The sequence below is a fragment of the Lolium perenne genome, chromosome 2 (assembly GCF_019359855.2).
Source record: "Lolium perenne isolate Kyuss_39 chromosome 2, Kyuss_2.0, whole genome shotgun sequence".
Lineage (NCBI taxonomy): Eukaryota > Viridiplantae > Streptophyta > Magnoliopsida > Poales > Poaceae > Lolium > Lolium perenne.
This window is the reverse complement of record NC_067245.2, coordinates 315,130,872-315,142,046: the sequence shown is the minus strand read 5'-3', so window position 1 is coordinate 315,142,046 and position 11,175 is coordinate 315,130,872. Positions and strand designations below refer to the sequence as shown.

The 11,175-nt window shown below is 45.9% G+C and overlaps 1 protein-coding gene across 2 annotated transcripts; it reads left to right on the top strand.

Annotated features, from left to right (window-relative positions):
- The first annotated feature begins 9,310 nt into the window (after window positions 1–9,310).
- LOC127330765 (WUSCHEL-related homeobox 1-like) lies at window positions 9,311–11,055 on the top strand. 2 transcript variants are annotated; one of them, XM_051356865.2, is made up of 3 exons: window positions 9,311–9,953; window positions 10,044–10,186; window positions 10,284–11,055. In XM_051356865.2, the coding sequence occupies exons 1-3, from the start codon at window positions 9,560–9,562 to the stop codon at window positions 10,665–10,667; spliced, it is 921 nt and encodes a 306-aa protein (XP_051212825.1). In that variant the 5' UTR covers window positions 9,311–9,559; the 3' UTR covers window positions 10,668–11,055. The 2 variants fall into 2 exon arrangements, with proteins under 2 accessions (XP_051212825.1, XP_051212824.1); XM_051356864.2 differs by having other exon boundaries at window positions 9,312–9,953; window positions 10,035–10,186.
- The last annotated feature ends 120 nt before the right edge of the window (window positions 11,056–11,175 follow it).

Sequence of the window (11,175 nt, the reverse complement as noted above, 5' to 3'; positions counted from 1 at the left end):
CTGATTTTGATGGGTGCTTTCTGCTGCCTGTCCGTGGAATGAAGCGGCGGAGCTCCTAAAATATTGTCGGCGAAATAATTCAGATGAACCTGTTATTTTGTGGGTAGTGTGATACTTAAATACCGAATTTATTATATCATAAAGTTGTGCTTGTTTTCATGAACACTACGCACGACCATACCGAAAACATGAATTATGTCTAGTCAGAAAACCAACTCTTTTTTTGTATAGAAAAAAGCTAATTATCAATCCAACAAAATCCGGCTCTAAATAATGTACTCCCATCTAAATGTATCCACAAAAAATAATCCACATTTTTATAGAATAATAAATACTCCCCCCATTTCGATGAATAAGGTGTCCTTGTTTTCCTTTTTTTTTTTGCTTTGACCAAGAATTACTCAAAGTATATAACGATACTAATTATGTTGGTATAAAATTAACATAATTAAAAGTGTGTTTAATATGAATCCTACGATATTAATTACGTACAATATAATTAAGATTTTATCGCTCAACTTATATAGTCAAAGATCGCATTGAAATACGTGTGCGCCTTATTAATCGAAACTGAGGTAGCATCAATTTTGGTTTTTGAAAAGTAGGGCTCCCTAGAGCTCGGAGCAAAAATGACTAGGCCGCCATTCCTAGAAATCATTGGTTTTATTATGAATACTAAGGAGCTCCCTCGTGTGCAATTTGAATATAAACTCATAACACAGTTTTTCATCGCTAGATGTGGTTACTTTCCATTGATATCCTCTCTTGTCGCCCCGCATGCGAACTATTGGTGAGAAATCAGAGTGGGAAAGCAGTAAGGAGACCTACAATTTGGGAAATCTTGAAATACTATAGGGCTTATTTTTCTTGGATGGGAGGGATGTGTACTCTTGGACAGAGCAGAGGCCATGGAGGGTGCCCTAGAACCTTAAGTCGTAATAGAGCACTAACTCTTAATTTAGTACTATGTCCAAATGTCCAATAAGATAAGGCGTGTTTGACTTTTCACAATCCCATACGCAAGATTTTGGTGATATATTTCTGCATATAATATCCGTAAAGTTTTACAACATTGATTCTAAATATTGTAATTCACATTATATTCCTCAACAGAGGAGTATCAAGAAATGACTTGATGTTTTTCTGAAAACAAAGTGACAGCATTCATTGGCATGAACATACAATTTCAGATCCAAATTTAATCCACAACTCAAGAAACTAGAATGGTAACTTGCGCTCTGAACAATCGCAGCATGGTACTGTTCATTTAATAATGTTTCTATCTGTTACAAATCCTTGGTCTATTTTTATCTCTCTTCTCTACAAAATTTTAGATCTCATGCATTTGAAGTCGTAATTTATACTCTATGCCGTGATTATTTTTCGGAATATTTTGCAACTATTAGATTCGTTTTTCAGTGGTGGCCAAATACACCCCTTGATGTGGTGCAGTCTACATTATGGCTCTTTGAATAACAAATCTTTAGAAATATATGTGAAGTGAAAGAAAAGTAATTTGACATTATGATACTTCAATTTTTATGACAGATGTAGTGGTATGGTATCATCTATATTTTTTTACTTTTGGAATTTTTCTCTTAATTTATGATTGGATGTCAGGTTTGTTTAGTCTCACGTTAAAGTAATTGTCATGTACAAATACAAATTTGAGTAAACCAATCAGGCATCAAATTACCCCTTCCAATATATACTTAGTGTTGTGCTCCTGTGCTTTCCAACTTTTGTTTGCACAAATTCTAAAGCAGACGGATGGCTGTGATTAAGGGAGCTAATCCCACCTGGGTTTCCTAAAGAGATAGAACTGACGTCACAGAAGCGCACTTCTCTCGCCCAGGTCCAGCTCGTCCCGTTGGCCCGCCCAGCCCCTGGTCGAGGCCACGATCCCCTCCCCTCCCCTGGTCGAGGTCCCCACGCACGATCCCATCCCCTCGCCTGGCCGTTCCTGCCGACCGGGCTTGTACTGCAGCCTCCTCCGCACACCGAGCGTGCTGGTTGCGCGGGGCGGCGGCGATGGGTGACGGCAGGGGTGGGTGCGGCGCCCTCGACCAAAGTTGCGGGCGTGGCAGACTCTGGAGGTCACCGGCGTGGTTGCGCGGCGGAGAGTCCAAACGGCGGCGCCGGCCTCGTCCTCGTGACACGGGGAACGAACATGTCGTGCTGTCCGAACGGAACCGCCGGGCCAACGGGCCAAGATGGATCTGGGTTTGGACGTGTTGGGGTTTAGGGTGACGTCAGTTTCACAAATCAGGAGGATTAGCGCCCTTAATCGTGGCAGTCTGCCTGCTTCGGAATTCGTGCAAAAAAAAGTTATGGGAAAGCACAGGAGCACTAATAGTCTGCCATGTACTACTAGAAGACACCATTCCTTAAGTATGGAACAGATGTTTAGGCACCTCACCTGTCGGCATGTTTGATCCCTAGAGCCGAGGTTTGTGAATATGTCTTTTTAATGCCAGAGCTCCTAGCCAGCACTATAAAAAAGAGAGGATCATCTACCTCAGTAAAGCAAGGGTTGGTAGATAGCCATGGATTAATGTACCTTAAACACACTTCAGAAAACAATGTTCGATCTATGCCAACATTTTGTTAGACTGTCTCTTGGTACAGTTCCAAGCCATAGCAAGAGTTCTAATCAAGTTGGGATTGGTGAAGCCATATATTAGCTTTCCTGAAAAATCCTCAAGCTCTAACAAATTAAATTCTGAAACCCTTCATAATTTGGACCCAACTTCTGGGCTCTTCTCTTGTTCACTCCCACTTCTCTTCACCACAGCAGTACTACTAGTACTTATCTTGAGTTAACCGATTTGATCCTGCCCTGATATATATAGCATCTGCCGTCTAGCCCTCCCAAGTCCCTTTCACTGGTTTTTTTTTTGCGAAGGAAAGTAAGCTACTAACTAAGAGTAACATTACAATCCATACGGATGATTTTCTCAACTTCTTCAGGCAGACTGCTGAGCCATAGCTGAGCCCTTTCACTGGTTGCAGTGACCGTTTTGCCTCGCAGCATTCCATGTGGCCACAGAGTTGCTCTCCACTCCTCTCCCTATCATACAAAACAAGAAACACTCGATGGCTCCAACTGAAGTCACACACAAGCTCTTGCCAGGCTCCCCTAGACATTCAATGAAGACAGGGATGTGAGAGAGAGGAATGAGAGAGAGACAAGGGAACAGGGTCTCCAACAGGAAGGACCTATGTTCTTCAGGCACAGATAGCCGCAGGGGGTGAGTGAGGGCAAGAGCTCCTCTAGGGTAATCATGCCTCTCTTTTCGGTCATATCCCTAGAGAGAGATAGAGAATGAGAGTATAGGGGGAGAGAAGATCAATGTTGCATCACTGGAGAAGATATCACGAGCTAGCAAGCTAGGGCTGGGCTGCATGTACATGTTCACCTCTGCGTGGAAGCAACGGCAGCGCAGCCTGGCTGGCCCCTCCATGCGCATGGCTTTGTCTCTCTCTCATGCAGCTAGGTGCAGTACATGCTTGACATGGACACAAAATATTATACTACATGCACTGTTGTGCAAAAGGCTAGCTAGTGTGGCTATGAGAAGGATCATATCAGTTTGTGATCTGAGCCTAGCTGCGTGCTTCTCTTGACTGACTCGGTGGTTTTTGCCGATTCCGTGGCGATTCTTCATGCCAAAGTTATGTGGCTGATCGATCCATCACATGATCTGCAGAGGAGGAGGTTCCAGTGTGAGTTAATGTGGGAGTAGCCTGGTGGCCTAACTGATCGTGATTGGCATTGTTGCTAGAGCCTACTACAGTTCATGCGCGGAGTACGGTGCGGGTCATTGTGCGGGGGCGGCGCATATGCTTGCTACCGTGCGCGCTACTACGAGTACTTCTCTAGGCAAATTGAAGGAAACAGAAACTCACCGCTGTGCTTATGCCCTTGCTGTCCGATGTTGTGGCGTCGCGTGCTGCCATAACGATCGGGAACATGGTGCCGGGGGGACAGAGATCAGGTGACATGCAAGAGGCATGTCACGGATGAACAGTGCTGTGACATGCAACCATGTTCTGATCGTTGGATTGAAAATGGATGGCCAGATGAACATGAACAGTAGCCGCTACAGGGACAATCTACAGTGTATCGCTACAGGGATAAATCTACAGTGTGTCACTACAGTACATCTGCTACAGGGTCATCTACAGTGCAACGCTACAGTGCTTGATCTTGTCTATCCATTTTCGATCCAACGGCCTGCAGCGCATGTTACGGCACTGTTCACCGGTGACATGCCCACAGCATGTCACTGGATCTCAGTCCGTGCCGGGGGGCGTGACAGGATGCCAGATACGGGAGGTCATGTGAATTTTCATGGGGCGGAACTCATCTGCAGCACCAACCTGCTGGTGATGAAGCGGTCTGCAACTTCTATGGCAAAGCCGGCCACCGGGTCAAGGGGTAGCTGGAGGTATTCGACGCGATACCATCACGTGGATGGCCATGATCGATATCGCCGGGTGTACGCGCAGAACGGCCGGGTCAATAAGTCATTGGAGGTCTATGCCTGGGATGGTTCGGTACGGGTGCAGGCAAGATTACTGTCGGCCTCATGGGTCTGATCTTTGCGTGCATCCACAACAACTTGGTAGACGCCGACTGTGCTCACTTCAGGTCCATGGAGGCCGAGCATGGTGTAGCATCCAAGCCGGACCACTATGCGTGCATGTCGACCTCCTTGGCCGAGCCATGAGGAGGTCATGGACCTTCTCTGCCGGAGCAAAACGAGTCTGGATGCCAGAGTGTGCAAGCCTCTACTCGGCTCATGTCGGACGCGCCGGAACGTGGAGATCGTTGAGCACGTGACCGAATGCATGGTTCTGAAGCTGGACACGACGGCTGACATCCTGGACGGTAAGCCATGTCTTCAAACCTGCATTCGCGTGCGAGGAGCGGCTATTACCGCGATCAACATAATCAGGAAGGCGTACGTGAGGGATATCATACCTAGGACGCCAATTGCTTCAATCACATGAGGATGCATGGCACCTGTTCCGCAGCGACGACTGCTAGATTTATTATTTTAGTCCAGCTATGCAGGTATGTACAGCCTTGGCTATTTTTTTTCTTTATTTATCCACCGTAGGCATGTGTATAAGAGAGCGAATAGGTATATTTGCTTTCAAGATTTTGCACGTTTTCTTAAGTGTGGAATGTGCACCAATAACACTTCCCGGTTAATTATATACGTGAACACTTCCCGATTACTCCCTCTATGCTGAAATATAGTGCATATTAGGTTCTTTTTAAGTCAACCCATGTAAACTTTGGCCAAGTTTAAACAAAATTATAAACATCTAGACTATTAAATCAACATTAGTATATTTTAATATGGTATACATTAAGCATTGTAAATATAAATATTTTTTAATAAACTTAGTCGAAATTAGTGCAGTTTAACTTTCATCTAAACTATATTATAGCAGAAGGAGTGTACATGAGTAAATTTTTTTGATGAAGCAACCCATCACCGAGTAATTTTAGCCGATTTTTCTAGGCCAAGTTAATGAGAGTACAGGGCCCGTTAGCTTTTAAAAAGGTCATATGACCATCATAAGATTCTAATTAGGACGTCACGAATCATATTGTAGAGATGTAAGTGGGTCAGTGCTAGGGTACCTTTCTTTTGTAAAAATAGTTACCTAATGTCGTTGAAAAAGTTAGTGCATTTGGTTAAACTAAATACGGTAAAGGGTACCCCTAACTGTGGTCCACTTAGAGTATAATAGACATATGTACACACAATAGATGTGTTATTTACTATGAAGAATTAAGTTGGAAGTATTGTTTTCCATTTGAGGTAATGTTTGATGTGAATTGGTAGAAGGAACTATATTTTCATCTAAACTATATTATAGCAGAAGGAGTGTACATGAGTAATTTTTTTTTGATGAAGCAACCCATCGCCGAGTAATTTTAGCCGATTTTTCTAGGCCAAGTTAAAGAGAGTACAGGGCCCGTTATCTTTTAAAAAGGTCTATGACCATCATAAGATTCTAATTAGGACGTCACGAATCATATTGTAGAGATGTAAGTGGGTTAGTGCTAGGGTACCTTTCTTTTCTAAAAATAGTTCCTAAGTTCGTTGAAAAAGTTAGTGCATTTGGTTAAACTAAATACGGTAAAGGGTACCCCTAACTGTGGTCCACTTAGAGTATAATAGACATATGTACACACAATAGATGTGTTATTTACTATGAAGAATTAAGTTGGAAGTATTGTTTTCCATTTGAGGTAATGTTTGATGTGAATTGGTAGAAGGAACTATATTTTCAACTTGAGGTAATGTTGAATTGGTAGAAGGAACTATATTTTCAACTTATTTATATAATACATCATATTTCTAAAATTAACCCGTAGCAACGCACGGGCAAATTTACTAGTAAATAATAATACCTCGAATTCTATTTTCAAGTTGCCAGTATCACATAATTTTGGCGCATGGACCAGTGATGGAGTCCACAGGTGTAAAATCATCATTTTTCAAAAGAAAAACTGCCGGTATCATAGCACATCAAATACACCGATGACATAAAATATTAGGGCCTGTTCGGTTCAACGGAATTTCGTAGGAATCTCCAAGCATTCTACTACTTCCTTTTTTTTGCGAGGCACATTCTACAATGCTTGAAAGTTGATCATAGAGTGTGCTTGTTTGGTTTGTAGGATCTGAATCCATAGGGTTTTTGTTTTGCCAAAAAAAAAGTGATACTAGCGTGTGCGGTGCTAGTAGTAATAGTACTACTACTACTACTACTACAACTTATCTAGGAAAGTACCAATGGCTTGAATTATAATTTGGAATTGCTAGTATCACACATTTTTTGTGCATGGACCAGTGATGGAGTCCATATTGTAAAACCATCATTTTCAGATAAAAACATATGTATCATAGCACATCAAATACGCCCAATTACATAAATCTTAGGGCTTGTTTGGATCAATGGAATTTTGTACGAACCTTCGATAATTCTACTACTCAGAAATTGTTCATATAGTGCTTGTTTGGTTTGAAGGATTGGAATTCATAGGATTTTTCTCATATGATGTACTATGCACGCAATTACACAGGAAAATTTCCCTTAGGTCCAACCTCATGGAATTTTTCTTTTCTTTCTATGAGATATAGAGATATTCTTTCAAAAAAAAAACCTAACTTTAGAGACCTTACTACAATGGTGACCACTTCCATTCAACGGGATGTTGAGAGAGAGAGAGAGAGAGAGAGAGGAGAAAAATGTTTATTTTATTTTTATTGCACTGACAAGTAGGCCCTAGTCCACGTCAGGAATTTGTCTCTGATAGGTGGGCCAAACTGGTCAGAATCAATGTTAATTCATTGTCAATTCGGTATTTATGTGTGCGACGATGGATGGATTAATGCATGGCGTGCATGCACGGAAACTGTGGAGCTAGCTGGTGTGCTACAGTGCATGACACCGTACGTAGGCGCGCGCGCGCATGCATCGGTAGCGGGACGCGCGCCGACCCTGCCGGTCGGTTCTATTCGATGCTAGCTGCTGCTGCTACGGCCCCGGCCGCGCGGACGTACGCCACGCTTTTCCCACGGATCAATCATGGCACAAGACATATCCGTCCTCGTGTTCACTGTACACATACCGTCCCTCCAGAAAAAAGAATATTCGTGTGTACGTACCTGCGGTAACCATGAAGTTTGAGCAGACGTAATTTTCTCAAAAAAAAAAAAAAAAGCAGAGGTAATTAAATAGCAGCAGTAGCAGCTACTAGTACTCCGGGATCTAAAATCCCCATTGCACGGCTCCACCTGCTGACATCTGTCTGTTTTTTTTTATACCAAATCCACACATTTATACTCGGTATAAAAAATTTAAAAAGTTCGCATCAAAATCAAACCCGGCTCCGTCCCATGGTAGCATCGCCGTTCGCCCATGGTAGCACCCGTCGAAGACTTTGGCAGCACCACCCAACACCACTAGGAGCATACACCTTAGCTGCTGAAAGCAACTAGCATAATTTGTGGAAGCCAAAGACCTCGCTGCAGGCCGTCGTTCGCAAGCAACATGGATCACGATGGCATTGGCCAGCAGCACACACCATGTCATCCTCGACGTCGTCCTGCAACACGCACGACGAGCGAGAGGAAGCTAGGGTTTCGGGGCATGGCCATTGTCGGGGCCAGCGACCTGCACGGCCCTTGCCGTGGGCAAGCTTTGCATCACCATCCCGAAGCAAGCTTGGTGGATATGGGGAGGGTTGGCGACGCTTGAGGGGGCAGGCGGGTGAGATTCGGCGATCTGCGAGGGCGTGGGTGGCGGCGGGAATTCAACATTTGGATCATTGAGATGTGAGCGCAGCGAGAGAAGAAACTAGAGGAAGGAGAGGGTAGAGAGGATGGGAAGGTGGGTGGGACCCACTGCAACATGACCTAGTTTTTCCTTCGCCACGAGGACCATGCATGTAACTAGCTCGACCCGGGAGGATCGGTCCTCCGGGGAAGTACAAGTGTTTTCCTTTGATGAATGGGTAATTGGAGAGCACAAAGAAGCATAGTTTTGCAAGAAGAAGGTATTTCTCTTCAGCATCATATCCCTTGTATTGAGTCTGTAAAAAACAACACAAGAAAAGGGTTTTGCTAATTCTCAACTGAGAATCGGAGATGAATTCTAAGTCAACTTATAAATAGTTAGTTAACTCTGCTTATAAATAATTGGATTACATCACGGTTTGTGCTAGCCATGAGTTGCAACCGAAAAAATGCACGCAAAACCATAACATCACCTAACTTACAAACCATCGGATTGCTTCGTGATTCAATAAGATCACCTAACTGATAATTAAGTTAATTCTCCTGAGAATTATTCACTGCCTTGTGTTTCAGTCCATATCCAAAATGCTTCAGTCAGTCAACCTGACCAAAACAAACAAATTAGAAGCGGCAGACAAGAAATCACGCACACACGTCAACCTTCACATCACATTTACTCTTTGTCCCACAAACGAAAAATAAACGAAAATGGCGCAACTTGAACTCGATCAGTCCATCCATGTATGAACACCACGATACATCGATCAATGCTTTTCCCCATCTCTATCTCCCTGTGTGTGAGAGAGAGAGAGAGGGAGGGAATGCAACCTATGTTAGGCTAGGCGAGGAGGAAGCAGTTGCCAAAAGCAGGCGTCTGCGTCCCATGCCCTGTTCATAGTCCCCACATGCCTTGCTCCCCCTCCATCTCCATGATCGATGCTCGATGCTCCATGGGGTTTTCTTCTCCGAGAGAGAAGAAAGAGCTGCTACGTACGTACGTACGTGTGTCAACTTCACTTGTCCCTCTCCAAAAGATACCGCCATGATTCTCTCCAACCCTATATCACCCTACCTCTGCCCAGGCTACACTCCTATTCCTCCTACCTAGCTCATCCTGCCTCCATATATACTCTCTCATGTGATCCATCCATGTCTCCCCCAACCCTTCTTCCTCCTCTTCTTGCCACTGCTCGTCGGAGTAGTACTAGTTCTAGCAGCACGATCCTCTCGCCATGGACAGGGCGAGCGTCTGGAGACAAGTGCAGCAGCAGCAGCAGGCCAGCGGCGGCGCGGGCGCGGCTGGCCATGCCGTCGTGCCTGCCGCGGCCGGTGCTGCAGCAACTCCACCGTGTCGGCCGACCGGGGCGCGGTGGACGCCGACGCAGGAGCAGGTCAAGATCCTCAAGGAGCTCTACTACGGCTGCGGCATCCGGTCGCCCAACACGGAGCAGATCCAGCGGATCGCCGCGCGGCTGCGGCAGTTCGGCAGGATCGAGGGCAAGAACGTCTTCTATTGGTTCCAGAACCACAAGGCCCGCGAGCGCCACAAGAAGCGCCTCGGCGTCGTCACCACCTCCCCCGGCGACGCCAACGCCGGCTACCTCGGCGTCCTCTCCCCTGGTTCCGGTACGTGCGCACGTCTTTCTCGCGCTGCTACATTTTCTTTGCTTCATGCACTTCCGACATCAAGCTAATGGTTGTGCGTAGCGTGTTCAGGTGCAGCGGCGGCTGCCTCCTATGGCGGCATGTACGGCGCAGGCAACGGCGGTGGAGGCTCGGACGTGCAGATGGATGGGAGCACTACTACTACTTGTTGGGAGGACAGCAGCGCCCCCGAGAGAAGCTTCGTGCAGCTGCAGGTAATTAACTCGTGCTCGATCGATCGATCGAACATCTAGATGTACGCCGATGAAACTCAACCATTCGCACACTAATCTATCTGCTTGTTGCATGCAGGACTACATGGGAGTGATGAAGAGCTCGGGGGCGGGCAACCACGGCTCCACCGCGCCGACGCGCTGGCCGGCATGCTTCTTCTCCGCCGACCAGACGCCGCCGACGAGGGAGCCCGAGACTCTCCCTCTCTTCCCGACGGGCGGCCAGCACGGAGGCGGTGGCAACGGCAGCTACCTGCAGTCCAACTCCAGCTCCAACTTTCAGTCCTGGGTACCTGCCACCACCAACACCATGACATTCCAGCAGCAACACCATCATCAGCTGCAAGAACAGCAGTACAGCTTTTACAACAGCAACCAGCAGCTAATGACGATGCCCAGCCAAGACGCAGGCACCTCCCTGGAGCTCACTCTCAGCTCCCCGTACCCTGCAGGGTTCATGTGAGAGCCCTGCCTGCTTACTCGCCTACTGATCCAAAGAGCACTGGTGTCACTGTCCTAGCTATATCTACTTACTTGCAACAGTTATTAGAAGCATATATGGAAGCATGTCTGGAAGTTGGTTACAGTCCTAGTATTAACCGGTAGTGTGGTCCTCAGCCTCAACTGGTAGTGGTAGTGCACTCCATGCCAACATCTACAATTAGGTGTATGGCATGGCGCAGTGTGAGTTTTAGTAGAGTCTTGTGCTGGTTGGTTGTGTAACCAGCCAAAGTGTGCCTGTGGCTGGGAGACTAGAAAGCAATAGTGTGTTTGGGATTGGGACAGGAGGTAGTACCACAGCTGTGCCAAGCCCCTTTGGTGCCTTCCATATTAAGGAAAAAGTTATCCTCTCTGTGTCTCTCTCAGCCTGGTTGATCACCTGCTGTGATTTGTGCATGTTTTTTCTTCAGCCAAAGAGCATGTAATTTCTGTGTGTATCCATGCATTTTATCTTGTCAGCATTGCAGGTA

Coding starts and splice junctions, on each gene's coding strand:
- LOC127330765 (XM_051356864.2), top strand. CDS start 9,560: ATGGACAGGGCGAGCGTCTGGAGACAAGTGCAGCAGCAGCAGCAGGCC. Junction 9,954..10,034: donor CGTCCTCTCCCCTGGTTCCG/GTACGTGCGCAC, acceptor GGTTGTGCGTAG/CGTGTTCAGGTGCAGCGGCG. Junction 10,187..10,283: donor GAAGCTTCGTGCAGCTGCAG/GTAATTAACTCG, acceptor TGTTGCATGCAG/GACTACATGGGAGTGATGAA.